Genomic DNA, 17,362 nt, shown 5'->3' on the forward strand with positions numbered 1-17,362 from the left:
AATTCAATTCAATTCAATTGAGCTTCATTGGCATGACTTTCAAAGCATTGTCCATTATATTAATAAGGAACAAACAATTATATAATACATAGAACAAGAATAGATCTGTAAAATAATTGAGTAAATATGTACATGTATACTTTTTTTTTTCCACAAACAAGAAAAATATTTAAGACATTGTTAAAAAAAAAAGAAAATAATAATTAATAAATAAAAAACGTTTGTACAACATGTAAGAAATTATCTTGCTTCAGTTTTGTCCACTGGATGTCTATCTGTCTGTCTGTCTGTCTGTCTGTCTATCAATCACTAATAAACAGAGAGACGTAATGCTGATTTGAGTCATGTGACATAAGTCTTAAATCATATTTCTTTATAATATTCATCACAGAAAGAGAAAGAGAGACAGACAGAGAGAGACATTGAGGGTGGGACTGAAGGAGGGGATTGATGATGAAGATACGTCTGTATCAGGTTTCTATTTTCTGTTCTTCTAAGGTCAGTTTGACTTTGTGCTCCATTAATTCAGCTCTTGACTCTACATGGCCATTTTCTGACCGTTACAAACCTAAACGGCCAGCTTTGATCACAGCTACCTAATCTTTGCCTCTGTCTCTCTCTTCATCCTGCACTCACACAGACAGCAGAGCAACGCTTAAGATTTGAGCATTAGTTCAATAAGCTGGATCTGATTAGGCTATACCTGGATAATACACCCAGATACACCGAGCCGCTTACGCCACAATCTCACCTGAACAAATAAGGCCATTACTCTGATGATAGCCATGCAATCACTCAAACACGCACACACACAGCACATAGGAGATGATTGCTTCAGCCCTCGAACCATTTCATATGCTGAAGCAAGACTTTAGATTTCATAAATCAAACCTATAATGTCAGACTAGGCAAAGAAAGCAACCAGACATTCTTTATTCTTTTATGTTATTGGCTCACCTCTGATCTATCATCTGATCAATAAAATACCATCAGTTTAATTCAGGAACAGTGTTGGGCACGTTACTTTAAAAAAGTAATTAGTTATAGTTACTAGTTACTTCTCACAAATAGTAACTGAGTTAGTAACTGAGTTACATCATTATAAAAGCATTAAATCGCATTACTTTTTACAAAATTGTCAAATGTCAAATAACTGTGGATGCCCCCAATATTAAATATGTTAAATTAATGAAATGGACACTAAAAAGAATAAATTATTATTATAAAACATTGTACATTAATCTACACTATTTATCTACTGACACTTAGTATCAGTCAGTCAAGCATTATAATAAAATATTATGATAATTTAATATTATATGATGATATAACTTAGTGCGTTTATATTGATGACAAATATGCGTTCATACTTGGTTATTCTAATTACTAAGGATTAATGAGCTGCTGGGTTCATGAATATTAATCACGTTGTCTGCGTTCGCTCGAATTGATTTGCTGAAATTAAAACAGGGACGATAATAGGTGAGCGCCAGCCAATGAGATTGTCGCTTGCGCATTAGTTCCGCCCACTACCAGAGAAACCGGCAGTTCTTAAAAGCTGAATAATTCCAAAGGAACTCCGTTATTTTGACAGGAAAATACAACAAAGAATATCGTTTACATGTAGCGCGTCAATTCTGCATGTTATGAAAGATTCTCTTGCTCTGTATCTTTCTTTGTGTGCGTGTCTGTGAGAGAAAGCGACGGTGAGTCGTGCGCCTTCAAACTAGAGTTTATGGTACGTCAAATACAGCTACACTGCGCATCCATTCAGATGAACTGAAAAATTAAATTCTAATAATATAATATAGTAACGCCACATTTTATTGTCAGTAACGGTAACGGCGTTGTAACGGGGGAAACAGTAATTCGTTTGATTACTCGTTACTGAAAAAAATAACGCCGTTAGTAACGCCGTTTATTTATAACGCCGTTATTCCCATCACTGTTCAGGAATGACCTTGAGCAAACCTCAAAAAATAAGACCTGCAATTATTATTGACCAGTATATATGAATAGATTGTTTATGTTTTTTTTTTTTGTTTTTGTTTTTTTAATATCAGCTGGAAAAAAATAATGTTGGCATCAGAATTAGAATGATTATTGAAACTTTATAGTTATAGTAATCATCCTTGTTGTGAACAGGCCTTGACAGACAAACAGCTAGATAGATCATATTCTATTCTATATTGAATTTTTTCTCACTATTTATTTATGTCCAAACATTTACTGTAACATATGCAATCTTACATATGAAACCAAGATCTTTTGCTACTATTTTTATTAATGTTTTGAAGCTTTAATTTTTTTAATTTTAGTTTAATTGTTAGTGATTTAATGTGCTTTTTTATTTCATTGTTCAATTTATTTTTATTTTAGTTTTTAATTTATTTATAGTTAGCACTTTTAATTTAAATGTATTTGTAAATATTCAGTTACTGTTTGTTTTTAATCTAATATTGTATTTTATATTTTATTATTTTTTTAAATGATTTATTTTAGTTTAGTTTTAGTTAACCATAATAACCATGCCAAAATAGTAAGTCATACAGGAGGTTGGCCTATTTATTTATTTATTTCATTATTATTATTTTGAGAACTATCCCTTTAAAAGTAACACGTTTGAAGAGATGAACAGGAAAGCACAGTAAGAACAGCAATGCATTCCGTATTCAGAAGTGGTCACTGTTCCTACAGCTGCCACATGAGTAATGGAGTGCTATAGGGATTGTGTCTGCGAGAGGGTATAGATCTTCCAGCTCAGTTGGCTTCATAATCACTTCACTGTAAAAACTGCTTACACAGAGAAACGAGATGTGAATTTAAACGAAGCTGCAGCCCGGCTTCAGCCCCGCCTCCACACGGACGCAATGTAGCTGACAAACTCTGAGACAAAAGAAGATGAAACTGAACAGTGTTCACCCACACCAGCTATAACAATAATGAAAAGCTGTCAAAATCGTTCTCGGAAGAGCAGCAGTAAATGAAGGAAGGTCAAACATTTGGCAGCCAAGAGGAAAACATAATAACAAAACCGATGAAACATCACAAAGCTGAAGGAATTTGATCATTCAAATGCATTAAAATAAGGAGGTTAGATAATTTTTACAGTTTAGTCTGACTATACCAGCAATAGTTCACATGTGTACAGCCCTTTACGGAAAATTACCGCCTTTTATGAAAATGCATTTCAACACTTAAATAGCGGTTTCCAAAATCACATTGTGCAATTTGAGGAAGAACAAACTTTCTTTGACTGTTAAAAAAAATCTGTTTCATATAGCATGAATGAATTCTGTACATACTACATCCAAAATGTTGGCTTTGTCAAGTGACCAACATGTGACCGTTTCCTTAACGGTCCTGTTTGACATAACAGATTTTACCAGTATTATGGTCAACCAAGGCTCGTTGGAAAATATATGTACTTGTGGCAACATTTCTGCAATATTACGTACCTTATTACACATATCGTGGCAGTTTCGAAGTGAAATGTCTAGTGAGTGGCGCTAAAATGACCATTTAAAATGTGACCAAGTCCACACTTTTATTACGTTGGTACAGGCACATATCGCTGCGTTTTTATCATGTCGTTTCAAGTCCGGGGACTGTGGCTAAAAGTTTAATGCTCTATCTTGCTGGAAAATAACACTACTCTATATTGTCAATGAATGCAAAGTGATATAAACCCGCATTCAACTGATGCAACCATGCTATTATTACTTCCTTATATGCAGGTTTGAGCTGTTATGTCAAACCATAGTTTCACAGGATTTTTACCGGAGCTCTTCACCTCACAAGTGCAATGCCATATCGCGTGAGCTACTGAGCAAACCTACCGAGTTAGAAAACCCATACATATATGACGCCATAAATGCATATGTGACGCTAACATTCAAAAGTATCAGTTTTCGAATCTTGCAGCATATTAAAATAGTTTTGAAGTCATAACACATAATATTGTGCAAAGAATTGTGTGAAAATTAGGCTCTCTCTTTTCTAAAAACTCTGGCCCTGTAAGTGTGAAAAAGAATCAAAGTTGTTGGTGTTTTACACCTCTAGTGTTCATTTCAACTGCAGCGATTCATATGTATAGGTATGATCTGCAGAAATGTAAGTAGAGGCATGTATTTCCAATAAGCCTGGGTAGGATTTTTGTGCTGGAAGACGGTGGTTGTATGAACAGCACACACATTATGGTGCATTTACAAGAAAAGTCAATCTGGCAATTTGCATCAATAAAAATAATTACCCAGCAGCTAGTGACTCCAGTGACTGGAGTGTAGTAGAGTACCATGATCTCAAGATATAGAGACCACTAATAATAAATTAATCAGTGTGTTATATAATGGTAACATCCAAAATGTGCAGAACTGGGGTTGGGAAACATGAGATTATTTGTCAAACTCATTTGTAACTTTAGGGTTTAAGCTATTTTTAAAGTGTCTAGGTACCCACCCTTTTCCTCAGGTTGTAGGTGAGCACCAGGTTTCGTGAGAAGTGTCCAGCGAAGGCTGTGTAGAACTCCAGAACCTTCTGTAAGGCATCCCGTTTGATGATGTGAAGATCGCAGTAGGTCAGCGCACGGACATTTGCACAGGCCTGAGCTAAATTCATCTCTTTCCAGAACACATCCCCGAACACATCCCCCTTTCCTGAGAGAGAAAAATGAGAGGGGGACATTGAAGAATGAATTCCATTAGGCTTTCTAATACCTTCAGGGAAATGTCCCGGATTCGTGCATAGGTGGGAATTTTCATGGATCACAGGAAACTCAATGCACTCCAGAATGAAACTGTTCGGGTTGAGAATGCCATTTCAGAGGAACATTAAATAAGTTAATGCATGTAAATAAGATTGAAGCCTACTGTACAACTGGTGCATCTTATACACAATGTAGAGCTGCATATACTGTACATGTAGTTATTTAATGTAGTAATTTAAACAAAAAGAGTTGGCCAGGCACAAGATTTATCCAAAACTGACAGATTCATTGAATATAATGAAATAAATGTGGTTTTGTTATGTTGTTTTGTCCATGTAGAACATTTCCACTGTCAAATGGTCTGTGTGATGACATGTAATACAGTATTGACACATAAAAATGAACATAGATATCAAGGGTTTTCATCTGGTTTGATATCTAATTTCAAAGATGTCACGCATCTATATGCCTACTGGGATGGTGTGTTGAATCACAAAGCAGCTAAGTGTGCTTAGCCAATTTAGCTGAAATGTACAATGAAAGAGATGTGTATATTTGTTGCTCAAATGTCATTAAAATGTACAAAGATGACTTTTTGACAAGGCTTCAACTGTGCTTTTGTACAAAATTCGCATTCCAACAATTCACACTCGGCTTCACACTAGAGCAGTTCTCCTCCCCACGGATGACTCTGCTCTGTTTCTAACCCTGCGATGACAGATTTACACCTCCAGTAAAATGACTCACTCTGCTAGAGACCTGCCGCCCCACACGGGCTGCAATGCAAATATTTATCTCAGCATAATACTTCACCCCCACTGGACAGCAGATCTGTGTCTGTCGTGTCTGTCGAGAGGGCAAATCCAGAGAGATTCTCATGGCACTCGAAGCTTATTAGTGGCATTTGGAAAGGCATTATTACTGTTTCTCATGCTTAATCATAATGTTTTTTTTTTGTTTGTTTTTTTTAACAATCTTAACACTGAACTGACACCTTTTGCCTTACCCAGGCCAGTTTTGACCCAGAGGAATGTGAGCTTATAAAACAGTGATACTTCTCAGCTAAATCCATAGTAGCACTTTATTTCACATTTCACATGTGCCATATTCACATGTCCGGTTCCACATGTGCATACTGTGTTCTTATAATACACTGTAAAACCCAACAAGTTAAGGTAACTCAAACCGTTTGGCTTAAACCATGTAAGTTTTAAAACTTGCAGTTAAGTAATTAAGTGCTGATTGAGCATTAGTGATGAACAACTGTTGTTAACAAACAGAATCACTGAAGAAAAGAGAAACACAAGAACTACTTCAACTGACTTCAGCCATAACCTTAGATGAAATCAACTGAAATAAAATACATTAAATCTCTCAAAATCTGATTAAACAACCCCACAAACAGCATCACCAGCTCCACTTATTAATAACCAGACTGACTTTATTTCTGTCAGACATCTACAGAAGATCTTATTGAGAATTAACTAAGGTTTAGATGTTGATTTATTGTTTCATTTGAAGTAACCATGTTAGAGATCACTGTCTGCTTTAGTTGGGCTCTTGACCCTTGACTTCTGTGTAAGTAATTTATTTATTTTTTCTATATTTCTCTGGCTGTTGTGACCATGCGTTCCTCGAGCATTTTTGTTATGACTCATAAGCCCAGAGAAAATAATCAATAGTTGGTTGTTATGTATTGATAATGACAATCTGTTAGTAAACTTTGTTAGTTTCACATTTTGAAGTGCTGTCCTGCTTTGAAATGTTGTAAGTTTTTTTTTAAACCATTATGCAGCAATTATTGGGCTAAGATCACACAGACATCATGAATCTGCGTATGAACCTCAACAATGGGGACAGTCAACTCTGAACATCACAAAACAAGCTACTAACATCACAAAAAAGGTTTGCATTGATTTTCACCACTGTTGAGATTCATGCGCTGATTCTTGATCTTTGTGTGAGTCAAGGAAACACAGCTCAAAACATTTTCTATGTAACGAAAGAAAAAAACCCACACTATCTGACTATCATAAAATCAAGTAACATTCTCAGCCGTCAGACTCCTGATACGATCTGTGAATCTGAACACTACACTGAGTCGTCATCATCATCTGATGACAGCTTATCTCACAGATGTTGCTACAACAGTTGTGCTTTAGAAACACACAGTTGCAGCAGCCAAAGAAAAATAATATTAAATAATCAAGGATCAAGATCCCAGTTATCTCCACAACGGTGACTTCTTGATTATTTTCAATGAAACCAACATCTAAATCTCAGTTAATTCTCAATAAGAAGTTTAGTATGGAAACAATAAAGTCAGACTGGATTGTAATAAGTGAGAAAGAGACCTGTTAGTGTTTAATGTTTGGTTGCTGCCAGTCATGTGACATTTTATTTATTTAACTTTTTTTTTTTTTTTACAGTGGTTACCATTGTGCTTGAGAGTAGTGCTGTCAATTGTGATTTTCACTTTGCTGAAACTTAAAATATATGATAATTTCAAATCATAATTTCTCATTGAACCAAAATTCACTAATCAGCATGGAGCAGGTGTGTGTGTGTGTGTGTTTTGAATGTGTTTTTTCTGATCTTTATGGGAAGTTGTATGTTTGATCAACGTAATGGATTTAAGTTGAAATAACATTCTCTTGTTCAATAACTTATTATAAATGAGTGAATTTCAATGTTTTTGGATCTAATTACCATGTTATTACATTTACCTCTATTTTATTAATTAAATACTTATTTTTAAAATCTCTATCCTTTTTCAAATTTAAACTCTTCGGCCATTATCGGCTGTAGTTCATTTGATATAGTTTATTTGTTATATCAGTTACATCTTTTGTCTGTCTATAATGTCCTAAATATGTTTGTTGTGTATTTTGATATTGTTAAACCATTTCCAAAGTTTCATCACCAAACTAAACCTATGTATTTTTTTATTTTTTCTGTATCACTACTGGGACAAAACTGACCAGAATGCAATAGGAAGGTTAAACAAGCTCCTAACCCTAAGCATTAGCCTTTCTGCATGGATCGAATGCTTCTTGTTGAATGTGTTGAATGTGTCTTGTTGCGCTGAGGTGTGCTATTACTTAACACTGGCAACAACAACAACAACAAAAAAGGGCTGCTGTATTATTACTTCTGTTAGTAAAAACTACCTATACCAGTCATCCAAAATGGCCTGGTAACTGTGAAGTAACATGCTAAAAACGATTCACATCACCTTTGCAACTGCACAGTAATGAAAACTACTCTTAGTGTCCATATAACAGAGCAACCACTAAAACAGCAGCTGCATTTGCACTAAAAACCACACAGCAGCAAGAGTATATTGTCTGTAATGGCAGTAATGGTAATTCCAAAGTAAGACAAGCTCATTACTGATTCCAGCAATCCTTTCAGACTAAACTTATCAAAGGCACAATCAGACTAGACATGAGCTAAATTGAAACTCATGAAGTAGTACCCAAGAGACACATTCACCTGAAAGCAGCACACTGAGAGATAGTGAGACTAGTTTAGCCATCGGAGAGAGCAGCCCTGACTCAAGAAATGCTATGAAATAATACACTAAGCCAACACCAACAGTAAGAGAAAGAAGGTTCATTCATTTAAAAAGATTAATTTTTAATATTTTATTTAATAAGTTCACATATTGTATCATAGAATTTGGAACTCCAAAGGACTTCACACATATCTGGATTTTGAGATATGATTTCAAAAAATTATTCTCATCCAGGTGAATCTTGGAACTGAATGATTTTCATGACATTTAGTTCCATAAACAGTTCTTGAACATCTTTGTTCTTCTGTCAACATGGATAAAACACTGTGCTAAAATACTCTGACAGCAGCATTATTCACATATAATGTCACATAGTCATGTGTTCTATTATCAGGATTTCATCTGAGTCTGTTTAAGCAGAACTCATCACACCTAGTTTTTGTCCATTACCCTGATTTTGTTTTGCACGTTCACACCTTTACCAGCAATCTGACAGCTTATTCGGTGTGTGCATATCTTGTGAACATGCAATAGAAAAAAAAAAAACGCTGTTTTCTTGCATTGTCTAGTTTTTAGAATGAGCTTGTTGATAGCTTTCACCGTATTGTGCATGACTGAACTGACTGAATCAGCTGGACCAGTTCTTGATTTACTCAGTGAACGCAAGTCAATACTTTCATCATGTCCAACTCAAAACAAACAGAAATGCAATTGTGTTGTTATGTTGTATAATGGTTCATGGAACATAGATCTTTTTATATGTTGACTGGTTATTTATATATAAGAGTTTTGTTGGGATAATTGGTATTTTAACCGGATCTTATTGTATGCATGTGCAAAAACATTTATTTTTTAGCATTGATTTGGCCCACTGTTAAATGATGTTCTAATTCCTATACAGTCATGGCCAAAAATATCAGCACCTTTGGTAAATATGATCAAAGAAGGCTGTGAAAATTAATCTACATTGTTAATCCTATTGATCTTTTATTTTTTTTTCAATCACAAAAATCTAACCTTTCATTGGATAATAAGAATTTAAAATGGGGGGAAATATTATTATGAAATAAATGTTTTTTTTCTCAAATACACGTTGGACACAATTATTGGCACCCCTAGAAATTCTTATGAGTAAAATATCTCTGAAGTATATTCCCATTCATATTCACAATTTTGAGAACTCCAGGGTGATTATGAACATGAAATTATCCAGCCATGGCTTCCTGTTTCACAGAAATATAAATAGGAGGGAAAACAAAGCCCAAATTCCCTTAATCATCTATCACAATGAGAAAAAACAAAATATATTTCTGATGTGCAGCAAAAGATAATTGAGCTTCACAAATTAGTGAGGTGGCTTTAAGAAAATTCCCATTTCCACCATCAGGGCAATAATTAAGAATTTCCAATCAACATGAAATGTTAGGAAACTGCCTGGAAGAGGACGTGTGTCTATATCGTCCTAATGCACGGTGAGAAGGAGAGTTTGAGTGGCTAAAGACTCTCCAAGGACCACAGCTGGAGAATTGCAAAAAATAGTTGAGTCTCGGGGTCAAAAAACCTCTAAAACAAATTGTCAAACAGCACCTATGTTGTTTGGGAGGGTTTCAAGAAAAATTCTCCTCGCTCATCCAAAAACAAAATCCAGCATATTCACTTATCAGACACGACTGGAACTTCAAATGGGACTGGCTTCTATGGTCAGATGAAACTAAAAAATGAGCTTTTTAGCAGCAAACACTGAAGATGGGTTTGTTGAACACAGGGATAAAAAGTACCCCATGTGTACAATGAAATATACTGCTGTATTTTTGATTTTGTGGCCTATATTTCTGCTGGAGGTCCTGGACGTCTTGTTTAGACACATGGCATCATGGATTCTATCAAATACCAACAGATAAAAAATCAATAAGTGACTGACTCTGTTAGAAATCTTATAATGGGCCATGTTTGGATCTTCCAACCGTACAATAATCCAAACACAAACCTCAAAAACGACACAAAAATGGGTCACTGAGCACAAAACCAAGCTTCTGTTATGGCCATTCCAGTCCTCTGACCTGAACCCTGTAGAAAATGAGTGAACTGAAGAGAAGAAGCACCATCATGGAGCTGGGAATCTAAAGGGTCTGGAGTGATTCTGGATGAAGGAATGGTCTCTGATCTCTTGTCAGGTGTTCTCTAACCTCATCAGGCATTATAGGAGAAAATTTAGAACCGTTAAACTAGCAAATGGAGGTTTCAAAAAGTATTGAATAAAAGGGTGATGTTAATTGTGGCCAACATGTATTAGAGAAAAACATTTATTTCATAATGATATTTCCCCCCATTTTAAATTCTTATTATCCAATGAAAGGTTAGATTTGTGTGATTTTTTTTTAAATAAAGATCAAAAGGATTAACAATGCAGATTAATTTTCACAGCCTTCTTTGATCATATTTACCAAGGGTGCCGATATTTTTGGCCATGACTGTATGTATTTGATATTTAGACTACTGTATATCTGTAATGATTCAGTCCACTGGAGGCGAGCATAGTGAAGAACCCATGTGCAGTTTATTTACAAACGTGATCCAAAATACAAACATAATCCGAGACTTGACTTGAACAGACTTGACATGAACAGACTTGACTTGGCATAAACAAACTAGACTCACCAACAGCAGGAACCAAATAACAAAATAAAAGACATGAAAACCTAAACCCAAAAACAAATCCCAAACCCACATTACAATATTGTATGTATATATATATATATATATATATATATACAGTATATACAGTATATATGTGTATGTATGTATGTATACATACACATATATATATATATACAGTATATACAGTATATATGTATACATACACATATATATATATATATATATATATATATATATATATATATATATATTACTATATGAAATCTGTAAAGTGTTATGTAATGCGTCCAACAATATCTATTTAGTTGTTTATTTTACATTGAAAAATGGTAACCTAAAAGTAGTAATATTTAACATGCTATTTAACATAACGTAATTAATTAATATAATTAACCTAAATACATTCTTTTTTACCAACATAATTATTATTTATTGTTAAATCAGGTAGAAATGTGCATGAAACGACTGGACAACACCAAAAAAAAAAGGAATCTGTTTATTTTAATCTGTTTTTAAAGTGTTTTAATTATTTATTTATTTATTTATTTTGGGAAACTTTTACTTTTAGCTTCACTACATTCCAAAGCGTATCTCAACTTTTTGCTTTACTTTTTTTACCCATTTCATTCCTCATTATTGCAAATCAAAAAATCACTGATTCTGAAATGCAAGAATGATTCGTAAACATGGTGATCTGAATTAACTTACAAATCACCCAAAATGATCCATCCGTGAATCAAACTGATCTGACTTCAGCTCTTCTTGAGTTTCTTCAATGATCTCGTCAAAATGAGCCAAGAATTGCAATATGATCAGAGTTTGAATGTGCAACTGATTGTACGATAAGTTACTAATGCCAAATTTTAGTGTTGATTATAGATAAATGAAAATCATATATTGTAATTAAAGTCAGTACTTATACTTTTAACGGAGTATTATTTAATTAGGCAAAATAAAGGATCTGTACATTAAACCATGCAGAGTAACTGCAGCATAAAATAATCATTTTGTTGCCAAAATCTTTAAAAGGGATTCAAGCCAGAACCATTATTATTAAAGAATAGTTTAAAACCTATTATAGGTAAACCAAGGTCAGAGAAACAGCAGCATTTTAATATTCTGCATCATGAATGTTCTGAAGACATTTTTGCACTTTTATTTAAAGTGCCCCTATTATAGATTTTTGAAAATGACCTTTCATGCAGTGTGTAACACAGCTCTAAGTGAATGAAAACATCTGAAAGTGCACAGTGTATAAAGTCATTGTCTCTCAAAAGAAAGAGTGGACTCTGAATCATTGAAACGAGTCGTTTTTAAAACTAATTCCAAGCCGTTTCATGTTGAAGTCAACATGAAACATTAGCATATTGACCGCCTACTTGTTGCGCATGCAGACCTGGGAAAACTTGATTTTCACGTTGGTCTGAATGAAAATGCAAATTCATTCTTTGCCACTAGGTGCAGCTTTTGGAGGGTAAAAATAGCTGTTTCCCTGGTAACGCTGTACACAAAGCAGCACTGTACTGAGTGTGCTCACAAACATGCTTTATCAGGCATTACAGGCATGATGAAATGGAAAAGAAATCGACCAATCACCGCAGATTAGCATCACACAAAGGAGGGGTTTGGAAAAATGAATCGTTGAGCGAATCATTTGGTAGTCGTTGAGCAAATAAGGTAAAAATTAAATGCATATAAGACAATGAAAGTGTTTTTTGCATGCATGTCAACCTGTTATCTGCATTCAGCATCCACTTTAAGAGTGGGTAAAAATATATGGAAAAAATTACCTGTAGCAACTGATTGACTGACTAAATATTTATAATAATTATATTTTCATGATGGGCTCTAGTCAAGTAGCAGACCTCAGAGGACTAATAGAAATACACTCACCCAAAATAGCAACAACTTCATCGTCCTGGATGACCTCCAAAGACCCCGACACCACGAAGCAGAGGCTGTCCACGCTTTCGCCCGCGTGGTAGATGAGGTCTCCCGGGGCGCAGTGGATGGTCTGAAACTCCATGGCAAGCGCTCTCAAACAGCCGTCGCTGGCCAGACGGAAAGCCGGATGCTCTTTGAACACCTTCCTGTTGAGATGAACGCAGATGTCCGCTCGCATGTCTTTGGGGCAAATTTGCAACACCTGCAGTAGAATTTTAAGAACAGTGAAAACAATCAAATTTTGCTTCATGAGGATCTAAAGCTTATTGGCATCGTGTTAAAACAAAAACTGGAGGTTCTCCGAACCTTTCACGAATAATTTATGAGATTTTGAGAAGCTGTTGGAAGTCTTACATAACACAGTTAGACTGTGATCTTAAACATTAGAGGGACATTATTCACCAATGCTACGGATGTTATGGCAAAGACAGAACAAATGACCTCAACAATGAATGAAGAAAATAAGCTCCCTGGATAAAGATGACTCTGAGTGCACTCTGTGTCAAATACCTTATCTGTGTCAATTCCTCTGGACATGGACCACGTAGAGACGATATAGTCCATGACCCTCTCGCTGAGGCCCTTGGGAACCTGGTAGAGCTTCAGGAAGTCTCTCACGCTGTTTAACATCTCGTGGTAGCGGTTTGTGTTGGCGTACATTTGCTGGAAGATGGTGGTTACGTTACCAAAGATGGTGGCATAAAGGAGAGCTAAAAGAACAAAACACACCGAGTTTACATATGTGACTCAAATACTATTGAGCTGAAGGATTACACTTTTGCATACTTTTAAAAACAGCACTTCTTATGAAAATATTGTACTTTATTAGAATATACTTAAGAGTAAACTGAATGCAATTTAAATTAAAATTGCACTTAAATGAAAATGTATTATAGTTTAATTTCATATTGAATTAACTTTTTGTGTAATTTTATAACTACTCCAGTTATCTCTGAAATACAGTTAGAGTGTACTGATGAATATTGACAAGCATTAATGGAACACTAAAGAAAAGTTTAATGTAATTTCTGTTAACAATTATGGCAACACTTTAGTTTAAGGTGTCCTTGTTACACGTTACATGAATTTACTATTATAATAACAATAAATTATGCATATAACATGCAAGTAACCCTAAACCAAACCCTAATCCGAACCCTAATCATATAGTAAATACATACATGTCCTGATATTGCCGAGTTAGACGTGTTCCTGGGTCAACATATTTTGTTGACCCTGGGACAACATTTTAATCCAAAAATATAATCTTAACCATATTCCTATACCTAAACCTAACCTTACCCATGAGTAATCCCTAAAATCAGAGGAACTGATAGATGAATTACACTGATGTATAGGCACCAAACACTGATTGTAATCCAAAACTTCACAAAAATTATAAACTGGTTCTTGAAATCTGATTGGTTAATCACAATGTTGTTCCAGGGTCAACAAAGATGTTGACCCAGGAACACGTCGCACTCGGCAATATCAGGTTGTGCTAAGTACATATAGTTAATTAATATTACTCAGTCATTAAATGTATCATTACACTGTAACAAGGATACCTTAAAATAAAGTGCAATCAAATTTATTACTACTGGGCAGCGATTAATCGTGATTAATCACATCCAAAATAAAAGTTTTCTTAAATATATATACATGCATGTGTGTGTATTTATATAAACACAATAAATATACACACTACATACACATAAATTATGTACACAAAAACTTTTATTTTGGATGCAATTAATCGTTGCACTAAAACTTGTGTAATGTATTTAGATATATTTGTAGTTGCAGTTTAGTACATTTAAACATCTAGTATATATAAGTGTAGCATTTTTTTTATTATTATTATTATTTTTACATTTAATATATAAAAATATATTAATGTTATGTTGAGTAAAACACATTACATGTGATTTAGTATGTTGACTAACATATTAAAGCACAAGTAAAATACTTGGTTATAATTTTAACTGTAGATAGTTCATTTTTATTAAATTTACAATAAATATATTTTAAAAGTCCTAAATCACAACTTCATCATTACAAATGTGTAACTACAAATGTATTTATGTAGGTGACATACAAAATTTAGATAGAAATGACACTTAAAGCTGCAGTCCATACCTTTTTTTAGTTAAAAATGATCCAAAATCAATATTTGAGAAAGTACATAACCAACCAGTGTTCAAAATTATTGCCTTACTTTAACCCGATTCACAACGCTTATCTTATAATAATGTTTTCTAAATTGAGTGGTATGGGTAGGTTTTTGCGGGAAATTCGAGCATGGCACTGTGTCATTACGTCACGTCTGTAAACATAAAGAAGTTTTCCCGGCTACTAGGCTATCACATGTGAGGATCCTGCAGGTGATGGAACGTTTATAGCCTTTTCTCACAGCAGCTAGAATAATTAAATTCATCATTTTGATGGTGGATTGTAATCCAGAAAGGATTATGTGTTTATGAAACACATGTGAATGAAATTAAAGTATATTCCAGTTTTAAATTTGCTTCTGATTACAGATAGCCTGGTATTACACACAATTTTTATTTTAAAGAAAACCAGTTCGAAGAGAGCATAATTTGCTTATTGGGTTAAAAGAATTTCTTAATATGAAATTCGAATGGCATGACAATTAGATTAGACTGTACAGAAATTGAAATCTACACGCTAATACACACTATAATCATAGTCAAGCAATGCTGATGTTGTTAACATTAATAATTTGAGAATAAAGTATAACAATGATAATAATTTGCACGGTTTGATGTGATATGAGCTAACCGATCTTTAGATTTAATCACCATTGGTAGCGAGATTTATGGTAATTTTTTTTCCTCAGTTGGTCAAAACAAACGTGGCAGACTTGTTACTTGCTTGTTCAGATGGCAATATACGGTGAAAATACTTATTTGGGTCACATATTCCAAGGCGTAGGCTAGAATCTGTGATTGCGAAGTAGTCTACAGTAAATATCCACACCGGTGCAGTAACTGACTGCCACACTTACTCTTCAGAACATTAGATTAGCTGAGCCGTGCCGACTCACGACACCACGCATTAAGATAATTCACAGCACACGGCTGCAATTCCAGGTTTTCAAACAGAGATGGCGACAAAGAGGCAAAACTTACGGACTGCAGCTTTAAGTATATTTTAGTTTACCATAAATGCTTGTCAGTACATTCAGCAGTAACACTTTGAACATATTTCAAAGACAATAGACGTAAATATGAATTATTTATAAAGATGTACTGAAGTGCAGTGGGTAAAAAAAAACAAAAAAAACATATGTGATGTACTGTAAATTAATTGGGACAAAAAATTGCAATAGTGCGTTCTCTTGCACTGTATACTTGCGTGACATCTGTGAATGTCTCTTAATGGAGAATATCTCAAATCAGCCACTTAGGAGGATCCATTTAGGTAGTAATATTGTCTCTGTAGGCAGTAGAGCGAACCTACACGCCCTGGTCAAGGACAGACAATGGGGTTGCAATCTCAGAAACCAGACACTTGCTTGCTCTGCAACCAGCTAAACCTTTGACCTTAATGATCTCAGCTGCTACGCCCCAAAGCTGCTGATGTCTCTTTCAGGTCCATTAGTATGTCATATAGACCATGATATTGATCACAGTCCTGAAGCTGCTCTAAAGTGTTTTTCCAGGTGAAGCTGAAACGCTCAACCTCAGCATGTCAAGCTGCATGTGTCTACAGTTTCTCCAGTGGAGCAATGTAGTTGTGCAGCCTTTAATATAAATGGTTTTTAAAAATTAAAATGAATTTAATTACATTTAGAGTGAATAACCCAGGTATACGCAGCATTGTGCCACAATAAATGTATTTAATCAGTTTTTTTTTTTTTTTTTACTGGTTAGCCTGCAGCACCTCACAAACACTACAGGCTTGATAGCCATGACATGTTGTTCTTGAATATCATCACTGCAGCCAAATGCAATTTTTGAGTCCTCTCACCTCGCCTCATCAGCAATACGACTAAATTACAGCCCTGCTTTATTGGATCAGTTACATTTCAGGCAATTGGCTTTCCAGTCAGCACTTTTTTACCGGCCTGTCACCCTCTGCAGCCTCCTGAGGCCTCCCTGCTCACCAGAGGTAATATTAAAACAATCTTAATAAATTAAACAATCCCAGCTCCACATGTGCAGAATGTTAAAGATGATACGCGTCTGGTGACAGGAAATATCCCGTGTAAGGCAGTGGATAGCTGATTTGATACTAGTGGTGGGCATCTATACTGTGCATTTACCCAGAAATAAGTATCTGATATTAAGTATTTGCACTAAGGTTTTATACTTTATTTTGTACGCAGACTAGCTGCCATAGAAAATTAAACAATTGATATATATGTGCATTGCTGTTGTTGGGAAAGACTGCTGTACCCTTTCATATGAGAGCAGCATGGTGGAACATAAAGTAATGTAAAAATACAAAGTCAAAATGAGGATGTCGTTATTGAGGGGTTTTGTTAGACACATTTGCCAAGAAATTTCACAACT

The 17,362-nt window shown here is 34.8% G+C and overlaps 1 protein-coding gene across 1 annotated transcript in view; it reads right to left on the reverse strand.

Annotated features, from left to right (window-relative positions):
- kcnh1b (potassium voltage-gated channel, subfamily H (eag-related), member 1b) overlaps positions 1-17,362 on the reverse strand; it is a 60,091-nt gene that overhangs the window by 19,116 nt on the left and 23,613 nt on the right. Inside the window, exons 8-10 of the mRNA XM_058761355.1 lie at positions 13,335-13,534; positions 12,774-13,026; positions 4,459-4,655 (exon numbers count right to left, since the gene is read on the reverse strand). Coding sequence (XP_058617338.1) covers positions 4,459-4,655; positions 12,774-13,026; positions 13,335-13,534 — 650 coding nt within the window. The remainder of the gene's footprint in view (positions 1-4,458; positions 4,656-12,773; positions 13,027-13,334; positions 13,535-17,362) is intronic.

This window comes from Onychostoma macrolepis, chromosome 22 (assembly GCF_012432095.1).
Source record: "Onychostoma macrolepis isolate SWU-2019 chromosome 22, ASM1243209v1, whole genome shotgun sequence".
Taxonomy (NCBI): Eukaryota; Metazoa; Chordata; class Actinopteri; order Cypriniformes; family Cyprinidae; genus Onychostoma; species Onychostoma macrolepis.